We start from the raw sequence: 17,021 nt of genomic DNA, 5'->3' as shown, positions 1-17,021 counted from the left end.
TTTTTATGAATTTTTGTTTTTAGTAAACTCAAAATTACCAAGGTGACTTGCAATATAATACATTCACTGCCAATACATTACATAGCTTAAATGGAGCCTCAAGTAGAACATTATCCATCTGGGTTTTTCTTTTAAACTTGCAATCAAGAGTCATTCCACATTTTCAAGACTGGACAAACCACAGCTGTTTAAGACACACCCCCGCCCCAGTGCAAGACGTACATCTCAAATATTTCCAAATAAGGTGTGTAATGTAAAGCTAAATCTATTTCTATGAACAACTGTTTGAAACACTATAAAGTGAATTAGCATACATTGTCAAAAAATAATTAATTTTACTAGCAGGTGGTACAAGTCGTGGGTCCAGTTTTGTTCCTTTCTCACTCGTTTGCTTGGGTCACTACTGACAATGACTCGGAGAAATTTTGAAATGTTCCTACTCAGATAGGCCGTAAAGGTAACACGGCTAACCAGAGATTGGATCATGTTTTGCTGGGTGGATTTTGCTAACCAGAGATTGGATCATGTTTTGCTGGGTGGATTTTGCTAAACAGAGATTGGATCATGTTTTGTTGCGTGGATTTTGCTAACCAGATATTGGATCATGTTTTGTTGGGTGGATTTTGCTTATTTATGGTTGCCAAGTAAAGTAAGGCATGGTATTCTGGGAGATGTAGTTTTTAGTGGAAATTTTAGGGGAGGCCGGGAAATGTCAGGGGTGGCGCCCTCCCCCTGGTGTTGCCACTGTGGGAAAGGCATGGGAAAACTGAAAAATGACCGTGGTAAAGCTTTATAATGAAAAGGTGAGCGGATACGGGAGAATTAAAGATTCGGGAATATCTGAAGTGGAAAATATTTTCCTATAGTGTTATTTTGTTGATTCCGAATGGGCTGTCTGTTATTACCTGTGCGATTGTCTTTCTTTATTGCTTTGGTAGCACACAAGATACGCAAGCATGTTTGAAAGCGGGGTCGTATTGGTTGAAGTGCAGGAGACTGGAGTGGGTCTCGACTCCCAGTGCTGGAAATCAGAATTATGTTGTGCAAATCTGATGGCTACTGATTTGCTACTTTAACCTACAGACTGGGCCAGCAATTGTGTCCAAGTCCAATGTTCTTCTTTGAGAAGTACAATTTGAAGTATTTTCTCTTGTGCTTGTGAAATACAAATCGCTACTCTCATTCGCAGTTAGCACATAATTATGCATAAAGCCATCCCCAATAAAAATGAACAACACTGAAAATATGAATTATTATTATAAATCATGAAAGAAAATAAAAAATAAACACAAAACTTTATATTCATTTATGGAATCAGTTACAAAAATAGAACCTGTTTTTCAGATGCTTTATCCAAGCCATAACTTAAGATACTCAATCATACAGTCCACTCTGTATGAAGAAACGAAGTTGGGATAGAGTGGGAGCAGCCTGTTCCAGGAGACCCTTGTGAATGATCCGACTCAGCAGCACTTGGGTATTCCTGCCAGCAGGTGTGTCTCACCTTTGAGTGCGTGCTTCAGGCAGTGCTCCAGGACCACAAGGAACTGCTGCAGCGGGGGGGAGTGAGAGTCTAGCGAGCGGCCCAGACTCACAGCAGACTGGATCAGCACCTTCACGCTCAGCTGCATCATATTCAACAGGTTGGAGCGCTCCACAGCCATGTGGTCCTTCACAGCTTAAACAACAACCAAACAACAGCTTTAGCAAGAGAGAAGGGCAACACACACAGCAGACAGACAGGGGTGTTACTCTTCGTTTTCTTTTCTAAACGGAAATAAATGTATCTGTGTATAACATTTCTGTATTTCTGTATGTGTACGCAACATGAAAGAAACTGGTTTACACTGTGCGCTTACTGCTGTGTAAACACTAAAGCAGCTGCATGACTGATAGGAGGATTTCCTGCTTCAGGTTCTGTATATTCCGTACGGTTTTTGATTATTCTGTTCATTAAGAGGAGGGATGCTCAGGTGTGTAGTGTGGGAGGAGCAGAACGGAGCATCGCTCTGCTGGATTATTCTGTTCATTTTGGGGAGGGATGCTCAGGTGTGTAGTGTGGGAGGAGCAGAACGGAGCATCGCTCTGCTGGATTATTCTGTTCATTAAGGGGAGGGATGCTCAGGTGTGTAGTGTGGGAGGAGCAGAACGGAGCATCGCTCTGCTGGATTATTCTGTTCATTTTGGGGAGGGATGCTCAGGTGTGTAGTGTGGGAGGAGCAGAACGGAGCATCGCTCTGCTGGATTATTCTGTTCATTAAGGGGAGGGATGCTCAGGTGTGTAGTGTGGGAGGAGCAGAACGGAGCATCGCTCTTCTGGATTATTCTGTTCATTAAGGGGAGGGATGCTCAGGTGTGTAGTGTGGGAGGAGCAGAACGGAGCATCGCTCTACTGGATTATTCTGTTCATTTTGGGGAGGGATGCTCAGGTGTGTAGTGTGGGAGGAGCAGAACGGAGCATTGCTCTGCTGGATTATTCTGTTCATTTTGGGGAGGGATGCTCAGGTGTGTAGTGTGGGAGGAGCAGAACGGAGCATTGCTCTGCTGGATTATTCTGTTCATTAAGGGGAGGGATGCTCAGGTGTGTAGTGAGGGAGGAGCAGAACGGAGCATCGCTCTGCTGGATTATTCTGTTCATTAAGGGGAGGGATGCTCAGGTGTGTAGTGTGGGAGGAGCAGAACGGAGCATTGCTCTACTGGATTATTCTGTTCATTAAGGGGAGGGATGCTCAGGTGTGTAGTGTGGGAGGAGCAGAACGGAGCATCGCTCTACTGGATTATTCTGTTCATTAAGGGGAGGGATGCTCAGGTGTGTAGTGTGGGAGGAGCAGAACGGAGCATCGCTCTGCTGGATTATTCTGTTCATTAAGGGGAGGGATGCTCAGGTGTGTAGTGTGGGAGGAGCAGAACGGAGCATCGCTCTGCTGGATTATTCTGTTCATTAAGGGGAGGGATGCTCAGGTGTGTAGTGTGGGAGGAGCAGAACGGAGCATCGCTCTACTGGATTATTCTGTTCATTAAGGGGAGGGATGCTCAGGTGTGTAGTGTGGGAGGAGCAGAACGGAGCATCGCTCTGCTGGATTATTCTGTTCATTAAGGGGAGGGATGCTCAGGTGTGTAGTGTGGGAGGAGCAGAACGGAGCATCGCTCTGCTGGATTATTCTGTTCATTAAGGGGAGGGATGCTCAGGTGTGTAGTGTGGGAGGAGCAGAACGGAGCATCGCTCTGCTGGATTATTCTGTTCATTAAGGGGAGGGATGCTCAGGTGTGTAGTGTGGGAGGAGCAGAACAGAGCATCGCTCTGCTGGATTATTCTGTTCATTTTGGGGAGGGATGCTCAGGTGTGTAGTGTGGGAGGAGCAGAACGGAGCATTGCTCTGCTGGATTATTCTGTTCATTAAGGGGAGGGATGCTCAGGTGTGTAGTGTGGGAGGAGCAGAACGGAGCATCGCTCTTCTGGATTATTCTGTTCATTAAGGGGAGGGATGCTCAGGTGTGTAGTGTGGGAGGAGCAGAACGGAGCATCGCTCTACTGGATTATTCTGTTCATTTTGGGGAGGGATGCTCAGGTGTGTAGTGTGGGAGGAGCAGAACGGAGCATCGCTCTGCTGGATTATTCTGTTCATTTTGGGGAGGGATGCTCAGGTGTGTAGTGTGGGAGGAGCAGAACGGAGCATCGCTCTACTGGATTATTCTGTTCATTAAGGGGAGGGATGCTCAGGTGTGTAGTGTGGGAGGAGCAGAACGGAGCATCGCTCTGCTGGATTATTCTGTTCATTAAGGGGAGGGATGCTCAGGTGTGTAGTGTGGGAGGAGCAGAACGGAGCATCGCTCTGCTGGATTATTCTGTTCATTAAGGGGAGGGATGCTCAGGTGTGTAGTGTGGGAGGAGCAGAACGGAGCATCGCTCTACTGGATTATTCTGTTCATTAAGGGGAGGGATGCTCAGGTGTGTAGTGTGGGAGGAGCAGAACGGAGCATCGCTCTGCTGGATTATTCTGTTCATTAAGGGGAGGGATGCTCAGGTGTGTAGTGTGGGAGGAGCAGAACGGAGCATCGCTCTGCTGGATTATTCTGTTCATTAAGGGGAGGGATGCTCAGGTGTGTAGTGTGGGAGGAGCAGAACGGAGCATCGCTCTGCTGGATTATTCTGTTCATTAAGGGGAGGGATGCTCAGGTGTGTAGTGTGGGAGGAGCAGAACGGAGCATCGCTCTGCTGGATTATTCTGTTCATTAAGGGGAGGGATGCTCAGGTGTGTAGTGTGGGAGGAGCAGAACAGAGCATCGCTCTGCTGGATTATTCTGTTCATTTTGGGGAGGGATGCTCAGGTGTGTGGTGTGGGAGGAGCAGAACGGAGCATCGCTCTGCTGGATTATTCTGTTCATTAAGGGGAGGGATGCTCAGGTGTGTAGTGTGGGAGGAGCAGAACGGAGCATCGCTCTTCTGGATTATTCTGTTCATTAAGGGGAGGGATGCTCAGGTGTGTAGTGTGGGAGGAGCAGAACGGAGCATCGCTCTACTGGATTATTCTGTTCATTTTGGGGAGGGATGCTCAGGTGTGTAGTGTGGGAGGAGCAGAACGGAGCATCGCTCTGCTGGATTATTCTGTTCATTTTGGGGAGGGATGCTCAGGTGTGTAGTGTGGGAGGAGCAGAACGGAGCATTGCTCTGCTGGATTATTCTGTTCATTAAGGGGAGGGATGCTCAGGTGTGTAGTGTGGGAGGAGCAGAACGGAGCATTGCTCTGCTGGATTATTCTGTTCATTAAGGGGAGGGATGCTCAGGTGTGTAGTGTGGGAGGAGCAGAACGGAGCATTGCTCTACTGGATTATTCTGTTCATTAAGGGGAGGGATGCTCAGGTGTGTAGTGTGGGAGGAGCAGAACGGAGCATCGCTCTACTGGATTATTCTGTTCATTAAGGGGAGGGATGCTCAGGTGTGTAGTGTGGGAGGAGCAGAACTGAGCATCGCTCTGCTGGATTATTCTGTTCATTTTGGGGAGGGATGCTCAGGTGTGTAGTGTTGGAGGAGCAGAACAGAGCATCGCTCTGCTGGATTATTCTGTTCATTAAGGGGAGGGATGCTCAGGTGTGTAGTGTGGGAGAAGCAGAACGGAGCATCGCTCTGCTGGATTATTCTGTTCATTTTGGGGAGGGATGCTCAGGTGTGTAGTGTGGGAGGAGCAGAACGGAGCATCGCTCTGCTGGATTATTCTGTTCATTAAGGGGAGGGATGCTCAGGTGTAGTGTGGGAGCATTGCTCTGCTGCTTGTGTTTGTAGTGGGGAGCCTAGAGAATCACAGACACTGTCTTTGGCTTTATGGTGTATTTTATGAATGGGTGTAATGGAAACATTGTAGAGGTGTTTTCGCAGTGTTTAGGTATTTTGGGCTGCAGTGAAGTTCAACGGATGGTCAACATGTTGATTATTCTTCATAAAGTGAAGGATCCTGAAAAGGTCAAGAAGGAGGGTCATTTGATTTGGTGTCAAATTACGATGACTTGTCTCAATCATGTTTATGACATAATCTCATGTGAGGGTAGTCAGGAAATATACCCACTAGACTTCCCTGATGAGAAACGAATGGCACTTTGTCACTAAATGACACTCTTATACCATTACAGTCAGGGTCAACTATATATATTAAGATAGCTTACATTCACATGGTAACATTCCTATACAGAGTGAACAGGTATACTGCAAACACTTATCTCCAAACTTTATCCAACATAACATATCCAGTGTTGAGTCCTTTGTACACACAGGCAGCATGCATATACACCTAATTAATACAAGTATTAAATAGTCTATCCATTTGTTTAAATGAGGGAACACAATCACATGTAAAAATGTGAAAATGTAGACTCCACGATCTTAAATCTGCATATTGTTTTAACGCAATGCTAAGGTCTGTAGCAATTTATGAGCACAACCAATGGTTGTGAAATGAATATATTTAAAGCAAGCATGCACCAGTAGCTTATTTAATACTGTCTTGCTTCACACTGTACTGTAGGCTATACCGCTATAGTGTATAAAAAACAAACCTGGCACTGCTCCTCGGTTCCAGTTGCCTGTCATACATGTCTATGCAATGTAGGCTAGATCATTACGTGTCTGTACATCAGCACCAACACGTGCTTGGGGTGGCTGATCTAGCCTCGGTTTCATATCTATAGCAGCAACTAGAACGGGACAGCATCTCCCTAACCCCGCCTCAAAACAGACCTAATAAGGGTTAAGGATGACAAACCTGGCAGAATTCTGCTTTTTTAAAGTATGTGAATTAATTGTAACGTAACCCACAGTTTTGACAGCATCATACAACATTGCCAAGCGGTGTTATTTATATAATGCACTGGGATGTAAGAAAAAAATTAAAGTTTTCAGGTAAACAATCGATGTAAGTCACTTAAGTTATTGAGGATCGCCGCGTATAGGTTACTGTTTTTACAGAAAGCTTCTTCATCAGTCCAGGCAGTATAAATACAGTGTACCTGTTTTCGGAGGGTTGTTTTCGCTTGTGGCGGGTTGCTGTTTGCCTGATAATCCCACTGACACAGCCGCTGCAGACCTTAAAGCGTTTCCACTGACGCTCGTCAAACTCTCCGAGGCTTTCCTGGCAAGCGACAAGATCGGAGCCGACCAGCCACCCTCCTCCGCGGCTTTGTCCTTGTCTGCGTCCCGCCCGGCGGTATCCTGCCAGCTCTCCAGAATCTCATAAGATTCTTTGCTGCTGTCTCCGGAACTGTTGTTGACATCTTCAGCTTCTTCAGCCATCTTCAAAACAGACTGATAGCAAGCCTGAGCAATCACGTTATGATGACAGTGAGCAGACCTGAGCAATCCAACACTGATGACTGTTTTCTCGCCATGCACGTAAAACGTATGTGATGCAGGTGGGAAAACACTGAATGTGTTTGTCTGTTTACTCAGCTACATCTAGAGCGCAGCTCAGCCGTTTCTAATAAAACTATTGGCCATTGTCACGCAAATAAACTGTTCTGCGATTTAAACCAGTGGTTTTCAACCTTTTCATTTCAAATACCAAAGATTGGCCAAAACCAAATTGGGGACGGGCGAAAATACAAAACTAATTGGCGCCTCTTAAAAAATGAATGCTTTTAACGGTGCATTTGAAGGTAAGTATGGAAAACATCACGGTTCTTAACAGGGTGAATTCGAGTTAACTTTTACTTACAGAAACATTTTTATAAATTATTACCCACCTGCAAAAGTCTCCATCCCCACACCAAAAAAATATAAAACCAGGCAACATGTTCAATTATTTCTGCAGAAGTCACTCTCCACAGTAAAGTAAAACATTGACACACTTTTAATGCAGAGGTTAATACACCATGAATGCTTGAAGAATTATGAACTTGTTTATAGCAAAGAATGAGCGTTGAGAAACCTGCTTTGGCAAGCCAAAGTCTTAATCCTCATCAGGAGACCTCTGAATACTTTATTTATATGCAGAGTGTTATTTTGTTCATTGTGGTAAATATATCATTCAGGTTGTTTTCATAGCATAGTTCTGTAATGTTTGGAGTTTGATTTCCATATCAGTTGTTAATTGCAGATCCTTATTGACACAATTTTGTAATTATATTACCAGTAACCTGACAATGTGGACAATTTTGACATCTGACTTTGAAAAAGTTTAACCATAGATGTAGGTTAATATTGTAGTTGTAAATTGGCCGGTGTGTACAGTTTGTCGAACATGGACATATGCTTATAAATACTAGATTTAATGTGTGGTTTGCATTTTATGAGTATCGTGGTTGTATACGCTAGTTTCCGTAGGTATGAGCAATGTTTTTTTTTTCCTTTGGTGATGTGTGTCACATGATCACTGTAAGCCACAGCACCAGTACTGTGAGGATGATGTGTGTCACGTGACCACTGTAAGCCACAGCACCAGTACTGTAAGGATGATGTGTGTCACGTGACCACTGTAAGCCACAGCACCAGTACTGTGAGGATGATGTGTGTCACGTGACCACTGTAAGCCACAGCACCAGTACTGTAAGGATGATGTGTGTCACGTGACCACTGTAAGCCACAGCACCAGTACTGTGAGGATGATGTGTGTCATCTAACCACTGTAAGCCACAGCACCAGTACTGTGAGGATGATGTGTGTCATGTGACCACTGTAAGCCACAGCACCAGTACTGTGAGGATGATGTGTGTCACGTGACCACTGTAAGCCACAGCACCAGTACTGTGAGGATGATGTGTGTCACGTGACCACTGTAAGCCACAGCACCAGTACTGTGAGGATGTTCCAGCGGCTATGGGTGCGGTTATACTCTGTGTATGCTTGTACTTCTTGAGAAGTTTGTTTGAAATAAAAGTGCCTTCTCAAAAGAATACGTTCATTTATCCTGAAAACCGTTGCGCCCCCCCACCCCCCCACACACTTTTAGAAAGGCTCTGGTGCCATTGTATCCGAGCTGGATGATGTACAATTGGCACATGGGTTGAAATGAATGGTGTTAGGGGTTATTTCCCTACGTCTAAAACAAAATAGTGAGGATGTAAACAAACTGGACTGCAGAATCATAGGCGTATATGCATTCTGTAATACAAACACAGGTTTCCAAGGGACTGTAGGCTACAGGCTACCTGCATGAACGCTTAGCGCTGCTGTGCTCTTTCCAGGCATAGTACACACTGTCGTGTAAATATAACTGTACTGGACATACCCCAGCGAGGACGCTAAACAGACAGCACTGAATTACAAGCCGGTGGAAGAGTGAGGCACTTCAGATTTGAACTGAAGAAAATGTTTCCCTCGTCCACCAGATGGCGCCATAACTCTTGTAAACGCTGGGCAGTACTTGGACTTGGCTGAGCAAAACTGTATCTGGAAAGCAACCACTCCACAAACACTGCCATACAGTACTGTATCAAATGCAATTCGACAGCAACTGGACACTGCTCTCCCATTGCTTGTTATGGATAATAACCGTTCTGTTATTACTGAAAACGGAACTGCATGTAATGCATGGCTGAGAGTGGACACTAAAGGACACCTGATCCAGGGGCGCCATTTCAGATTCCACAGCCTTGATGTATCAATCTTGGAGTCTTAACACAGATACCAGTCACACAGTTTGATACATTGTTCACTATTCTTAGTACAGATAAATAATTGTTGTTTTATAAAAAAAAAAACTACTCCCCCCCTGAAATGATTGTTTTAGTAAATGTCTTATCATGTCCTAGATTGAAGCGTTTGTGTTCATCCATGCAAGCTCACACCTCCCATTAAGTAATGTCATTTTTTTTTTAAATGTATTATTATTATTTTTATACTGTTGGCTGTAAAAATAAACAATTACTATAATAGTTGTGTTGCTATTGCCTTGTAATGCATGTTTTACATATCAATACTAACTATTCTGCAGTAACACAGGACAGTGGGGTCGCAAAGTCATTTTATTGGTATAAGGGGGTCGCAGTACCGCGGAGTGTAGTGTAAAAAGTTCTCCTGACACAGTGGGTGGGTTCAGGGAGATCATTCTGCGCAGAATTTCATTGGCTAAATTGGTCAGATTCTGTACAGATTGTGTACAGACTGCGCAGAATGATCTCCGTAAACGCACCCATTTTTTCCGCCAGATGAAACTCTGCGTTCAGTAGGATAATACAGTTTATATTAGATTTACAAATAACTCTCTCGAATGTAAGTTTTAGAAATTATTTTTCAAAAACAAATGGTGCCCCTGACCTAATCTAACGCCACTGGGTGCTGATAAAATGCCTCACAGGGCCGCTCAAGCCCAGGTCTCAGAAGTTCGTTCAGTCGACTACAATGATATTTTGAGACAACCCGAAGTAAATAAACAACATTAATTAGTCCTCCGGTCTCAGGCTGTATTGACTCGGGAGTTATTATCTCATAACACGTCAGGCAAGGCAGTTGCGCTACTAAACCAGGCACTGTTTGTTACTAATGTGGAGAGTCATGCTTCTGCGCCTTGGTGCCGTGTCTGGTCCAGTAAGATCATCTGTCAGCGCTATGTGGAATGAAGTTTAGACACGTCCTCAGATCTGCAGTCATTTCAAATAAGGTGCTTTAAAACGCCATTTCAACTGCAAATGCAATCATTAATCATTATCATTTTTACGGGCCTCACTTCACAGATTTGGTGACTACTTTTTAACCTTGCCCAGACACGCCTAGTAATAGGAGGCTGTGTGGTCCAGTGGTTAAACAAAAGGGGCTTGTAACTAGGAGGGCCCCGGTTCAAATCCCGGCTTAACCATTAACTCATTGTGTGACCCTAGCAAGTCACTTAACCTTCTTGTGCTCTGTCTTTCGGGTAAGACGTAATTGTAAGTGACTCTGCAGCTGATGTGTAGTTCACACACCCGACTCTCTGTAAGTCACCTTGGATAAAGGCGTCTGTTAAATAAACAAATAATAAAGTAATAGATAACGATATTTTGCTCTAAAACAACCTCCACATATGTAAAAATATAATGGAAACTATTACATACATTGCGTTTTTTGCTGTAGATCTCTATCCATGTTTTCATAAGTCATATCAAGACGAATTGGTTTCAACTAAATGGTTTCCCTTTCTCCTCGCTAGGCGGTGCTAACTTCACTGCGAGTTGTGTGTTAATCGGCAGAGCTGGGCGCGGGCAGGCTATATAAACGGGTTAAGGCAGAGGAGGCGCATTCCGAGGTTATTGAAGACGGTTTAACATCACGGTTTGTGAGGCGGATAACCTGAACGGAATTACGATCCGGAAAAAAACTGGAAAATACATTTACAGACTTGGGAATACAATCTAAAAACTTTGGGGAATACACTGCCGGGATTGCTTTTACTAAACTACAGCCTGTATAGTATACCACACGAAGCTACAGTCATGACGCGTGTTACAGTTGCGCTTGTGCTTTTCCACGCAGCCGGTAAGAACGGGAATATGTCATTGCTTTCATGAAGTGTGATTTACCTGTCACTGGAAGGGCAATGCTAACGCAAAGACTCTATTCAGAGTACAAGAATATGGGGTTGCGAAGGCGCTGTTCTTTCTGGGGCATTTTCAGTAGAACACATATTTACAAAATGCTCACAACCAGCCTACATGTTTAAACCGTATACATGACTTTAAACAAGCAACCAGCAAAAACTAAAAGGCTTATTGATTTTGTAACACTAGGCTTGCTTCAGCTTGTTCAGAAGTATGTTCCTACCTATGAGGAAATAATGTGTTTAGGCTACGTGTGTTGTGTGTGTCTATATATATATATATATATATATATATATATATGGTTAAACCATACACACCATAACATCTTGCAAATATGATTAATTTTCCTCTTGGGTTATTATTATTATTATTATTATTATTATTATTATTATTATTATTATTATTATTATTATTATTGCTATAAACTCATCACCGGCACATGGATTTGGTTTTCAGTGGGGTTCAGGTGTTTTGCTTTCTGTAGACTGATGCGTTAATAACATACTGTGTGCTTTTTCTTGCAGTATTCTGCAGTTTAGTGAAGGGAGCTGCCATTGAACGGTTCGAGACCGACATGTCTCCCAGTGCAGAAAGCAAAGAGGCGCTCAGCAACAAAATAATCGGAGATGACGACTATGATTACTACTACGACAGCAGCAAGGAGCTGGAATACGAGGAGGAACCCTGGTCCGGAGACTATGACGTTGAATTCCCGAGAGGTAAGAGCTAAAACGACGTTTAGGAATTTAAAGTTCGTGTGACTAACCAAGGTCTTCATGTTACAGCCGATTGACGGAGAATCCCGTTTTACAAATCTACTGGGCAACGTTTGTCAAAGTACACGTTGACAAGAAAACTAACAGCAATGAAAAAACAAACACATTCAATTGAAATGAATTGTTACTGTTGCAACTTAGAATATATTATCTCTTCTATAGACTGGCGTACTATGCCTTAAAATGTTTATTTTGCTTTATTTTCACGAATCATAACATTTAAAGAAAACATTTCAATGTTTAGGGTCCTAGATTTTTCTTAAGAATGTAGTGAACCTGCTACGGTGTAATTTGTTGTTATTTATTTGAGGTGAAATTAGTTTTTTTGCATTTACATTTACATTTACAGTTGCATTTACAGTAACAACTCAACATCTTTTCACTCTACTCTACAGTACTGTATGCATTCCTGTTCACGCTGCAACGAGCAAACGACGTCATTCAGTTGCGGTTAGCGCTGTTTGGACACGAAACCGATGCCATGTCAATCGAATCCTAATCGCATTCTCATTTTACAGTGGCGTTTTCCACCAAACCGCTAGACCAGTCCGCCCCTTTAAACCAAGAACAAGACAAAAAGAGGAAAGGCATGGGGAAGAAAAAGGGCAAAGGCAAAAAGAGAGACCCCTGCCAGAGAAAATACAAAGACTTCTGCATCCACGGGGAGTGCAAATACATCCGAGATCTCAAAGCGCCGTCCTGTATGTAAGTACCGTGCTGCAGCATGTGCAAACAAACTGTACAAGCTGCATTTCAGCAGAATGATAGGCATGCAGTAAGAGCTTGTGTTAGGGTTTGCATAATCTAAAATTGGTTACACAAATGCTTATATATGTGGAGGCTGTGTGGTCCAGTGGTTAAAGAAAAGGGCTTGTAACCAGGAGGTCCCCGGTTCAAATCCCACCTCCGCCACTGACTCATTGTGTGACCCTGAGCAAGTCACTTAACCTCCTTGTGCTCCGTCTTTCGGGTGAGATGTAATTGTAAGTGACTCTGCAGCTGATGCATAGTTCACACACCCTAGTCTCTGTAAGTCGCCTTGGATAAAGGTGTCTGCTAAAATAAATAAATAAAAAAAAATATGTCTTCATAATGTACCATGTCTCAAAATACGCAGTTCACTGAGAAAATGTAGTCCTGGGATAGAACACCTAAGTTGGTTTTGTGAATTGGTATGCTGTGAGTTTAAAACTAATAAAATATAAGAGTAATATTTACAAGAAGGTGAAATTGGCTCATATCAAAAATATGTGTGACAGTCTGCTATATCAGACCCTACTAGCAGCTGGAATCCATGAAGGCCTTGCCGAAGTGATCTTCAGTGGCCCGCTCCAGTGGTTCTGTACTAACAATGGGATGAGGCAGAAGGGCCCCATGTTGGTTCACATACTGTACCAGTGCTATCACAGTGGTGTGAAACACTGCTGGTAACCCTGTGCAGTACAATACCAGACAGTATGCTGCCATATCCACACTCTTCCGTTGTGCTGCATTAGCTTGTAATGATTTGCTCAAGTGCATCACTTGGCATGTGGAACAGAAACGTGGTTTCCAGTTAGAAATCCAGTAAGTCCTGAGTGTGTGGACACTGTTTTAATGTTCTCTTGTGTTTCTCTGCAGCTGTCAGCAGGGATACGTGGGAGAGCGGTGTCATCTCTTCAGCCTGCCGGTGGTTAAGAACAAGGACAGCTACGACAGGACCACTGCCCTCGCTGTGGTGGCCGTGGTGCTCTCGTCCGTGTGCTTGATTGGAATCGCAGCGCTTCTAGCACTGAGGTGAGTTTCTCGGGTCCTGTACAGCTACACTTCTCAGAGAGGTAGGGTGAGAGTTTTCCAGATGCACTGCAAGGCACTTTGACCACCCATCCTATGGTGGTTTATTATAATTTTGCAGCCTGTACTTTAAAGCCATTAGCTGAGAGGTTTCATTACTCTGCAGTGAATGTTCTTCTGCAGCAGTATGCTGTGTGTTTCATATAAAAGGTCCCTGACATGCATGAAAGAGGTCACTTTCAAATGAGTTCATTTGAGGTGAAATCTTTGCGAGTTGATTACAAGTTTTGCATTAAAATAATACAATCAGTGCGGCATGGTGTCTTAATGAAACGTATTTCCAATGTCTTTAGGTTTCATAAGAGGGGAGCGTACGATGTGGAAAATGAAGAGAAGGTCAAGCTGGGAACAGCAACGAACCACTAAAACAAGCAAGGTAAGCATGGAGATCTGTTGTACATCAGCGACGCTTAGCTGTTTTATACAAAAGCTCTACTTTTGGAAAGCTAAAAAGGTTCACAAATCCAGATCTCCATTTAGAGTATTTTTCCTCAAAAAAACGTGCAGGAACTATCATGTCATGCTGTGTTTGCATTGTTAAAGAAACAAAATAAAGAGGGGTTCTGAAACAAAGAGGAGGGGCCCTAGTGTGATACTTCCATTTCCACTGTGCATCCTGTGGCTGCAGGTCTCAGTGCTGTCCCATGATACTGCCTGGCTGTGATGGGTGGGGATGGGATTGTTCCTGACAGGCAGAGTGTGAACATGCTGTTTGTTTGTTCCAGGAATGGGAATCGAAGCTCTACCTCAAAGGAAGGAGGAGGAATGTGAAAGGGAGTGAAGCTTCTGGATGTTTGAATGTTTCTTTGAAAAGAAGTATTTAATTCACCACGGAGGAGTGGCAGACAAGGAGAGCATTCGAAGGAGACTAATTTGGAAGGAAACATCCACTGCAAGCAGAAGCAGCCAGGGCTGGCCAATGGAAACTTGCGTCACTGAAGGATATGTGAAAAGACTCGAAGGCTGGCCGAGTGTTCTGGGATCTGGCCAGCTGTGACAGTACCTTTATTAACCAGTAATCCCAATTTATTTAACACAACTTCCACTGTCTGTTAGGTTTGAAAATGTTACGAGTTTGTTGAAAGTTACTTGCATTCTCTGAGTGCTCTCCAAAAGATGTAGCGTTTGTCAGTCTGTATATTACAGACACTGCTACACTTGCTAATGTACTGTACCAATTATTAATACTTATACAAGATGGATATTTATATTTAGTATACAAGCTTTTTAACTTATTTATTTAAATAACATTTTTATATTATATTTATTTCTGGTTTTTACTGGCGAATTTGATAAAACGGCAGAACTTTCTCTTGTCTGTTTTGCATATTGGCTGAGATTCGTGTTTGTTGTTTTTTTATTAAATAATAGTTCATGTTACTGGTGTAGTATGCCTTTTCTCAAGTTCTTTAGTGCTGGGGCTCGCTAGTGTTTCAGCAGGTGCATTCATGTCCAATAAAAAGACATTTATAGAGCTGGGTTTTAACTGAGAAACAACGATTCCAAAAAGAAACAGTAACTGAACACTTATTAGTAGAACATTGAGTGGTGTTCTTCATTTGTTTTTGTTTTACTGGGGGATATGAAGATTTTTGAAATACCGCGTTACTGCCTTAGAAATGGCTGCGTCCTGGTTCCTTGTCACAGTGTGGTGCAGATTCTGAGAAGGATACAGGAAGCAGCACCTTTCTAGAGTATGGTCTTTGTGGTATTAAACTTTCTAAGCCCAATTAAATGAAATATATCATCGATAATGTTTCTAGGTAAGATGAATTGTAAAGCCTTGGTTACCTTGTCTGATTGTGAGCTGTGAATCAGACAGTACAGCACACAATGGGGTTCTTGTGTGCTGGATCTGCATTGGATCGGCAGTTCTCTTTGCATCAGCACAGCAAAGATCCTGCTGAACTGTTCAGGACACTTTTCAGAAAAAAATAAATAAATCTGTAAACCTTTCTAAAAAAAATAATAAAAACTGAAAGGCAGACTCCTGATAATAGCCTCCTTCAGTCCAGGCAGAACACTCCAGGAAAGCTAGAGAAGGGTTCCAGTTCTAGAAGGTTTGAAGTCAGGGTGTGGGGGGAGCTCTGCAATTGTCACTTAAAAACAGAGTAGCAAACTTTGCATAGGCTTGACCATTGATGGGGACCCAGTAATCAGATACATTGATAGGACGATGGACCTCCTTAACTGTTATTTCTCAAAATGTTTTGCGATTGTTCAAGGCATTGCTGTATTTATTTATAAAAAAAAAAACAAAAAAAACCTGTCTGTTTTAATAATTTAATTATTTGCGATAAAGAGCCCCTAATAATCCTAGCTTTTCTGGCCATCTTAAGAGCGCAATGCAATTGTTTTGCATGTGTGGCTCAATATTTAGTGCATCAGGATTATCCTGTTCTCTGCCTGTAAGGAGGATGGTACAGGGGAAAGCTGGAAGTCACAGCCATGGTTTGGGACAGTCTGCACAAAATTACCTGCAGAGGAGTGTCATTTTAAGCAGCAATAAATCATTGCTTTTTTATTTGGCTTTGATAAAGGCAAGTTAATTTTATCAATAACATGATTACTTTTTAGTTCACTAAACTTGTAACAGTTGCCTCTGAAAGGCTGTGCATGCCTCTGTCTGAGGCTTTTGGTTTCGCTTGAACAGACGGTGCTGGTGTGTTCACTACAATGAGCTTCAAATTGCACCCTGGAGTATAAATGGTTGGAAATGTTTTATAAGAAGAACAATGTTTGTGTCTTTGTTAGAGATAGCTTTCCTTTATGGACTAAGCTGTATTGCATACTCAGGCCCTTGGTTTCAGTTGTATCAATTTACAGGTTTATTAAAAGTTATTTTCAATTTTCACCAATAACACAAGAAAATACCTGTTTGTTTATATGTAAAACAAAATATATAACCTAATATAACTGGTACAATTTCTCCAAATAAAAAAAATAACTAGCTTCTACTGCTTAATGGATGCTTGGTGTTTTTCTCTGTCCATCCACCTTATTCAATCAGACATTTAGCAAAAAATTGATTTGCACTGTTTATTTTTCCTTTTTGGAATACAATAAGAAATGACCTGCAAATCAGTGTAAAAGAATAACTGGAAATGGAGGGTCCACCTGTGTGCATTATACATGTATTTAGCAAGACCGGGCAGCACATCGCTCCCTGTCTGAGTCTTTCTCTCCAGTGTCTTTGATTAACAAGCAGAGCCTCTGAATGGTATCTGTATGTCGTGGTGTAACAGGAATCCTGCTTCTGAGTAAACTCAAGAGTTTCACCTCCTGTGTATTCTTCTCTATTGTACAACCATGTAAAACTGTTTGAACTAGAAACTCTGGTAATTTAATAACATTTTGTATGAGAATTATAAGTAGAAGAAGTTTTCCTAACTGCAATGGAATAAAGAATTTCAG

The 17,021-nt window shown here is 42.7% G+C and overlaps 2 protein-coding genes across 2 annotated transcripts in view; one reads left to right on the top strand and one right to left on the bottom strand.

The window, feature by feature from the left end:
• LOC117431704 (RUN and FYVE domain-containing protein 1-like) overlaps positions 1 to 6,881 on the bottom strand; it is a 28,428-nt gene extending 21,547 nt beyond the window's left edge. Inside the window, exons 1-2 of the mRNA XM_034052959.3 lie at positions 6,499 to 6,881; positions 1,505 to 1,678 (exon numbers count right to left, since the gene is read on the bottom strand). Coding sequence (XP_033908850.3) covers positions 1,505 to 1,678; positions 6,499 to 6,781 — 457 coding nt within the window. The 5' untranslated portion in view covers positions 6,782 to 6,881. The remainder of the gene's footprint in view (positions 1 to 1,504; positions 1,679 to 6,498) is intronic.
• Positions 6,882 to 10,679: 3,798 nt separating this feature from the next.
• LOC117431219 (proheparin-binding EGF-like growth factor) lies at positions 10,680 to 16,572 on the top strand. Its single transcript, XM_034051954.3, has 6 exons — positions 10,680 to 10,936; positions 11,523 to 11,717; positions 12,293 to 12,479; positions 13,395 to 13,550; positions 13,901 to 13,983; positions 14,333 to 16,572. The coding sequence occupies exons 1-5, from the start codon at positions 10,894 to 10,896 to the stop codon at positions 13,971 to 13,973; spliced, it is 654 nt and encodes a 217-aa protein (XP_033907845.1). The 5' UTR covers positions 10,680 to 10,893; the 3' UTR covers positions 13,974 to 13,983; positions 14,333 to 16,572.
• Positions 16,573 to 17,021: the final 449 nt, after the last annotated feature.

Source organism: Acipenser ruthenus, chromosome 22 (genome assembly GCF_902713425.1).
Source record: "Acipenser ruthenus chromosome 22, fAciRut3.2 maternal haplotype, whole genome shotgun sequence".
Classification (NCBI taxonomy): Eukaryota; Metazoa; Chordata; class Actinopteri; order Acipenseriformes; family Acipenseridae; genus Acipenser; species Acipenser ruthenus.
This window is presented reverse-complemented; position numbering and strand designations above follow the sequence as displayed.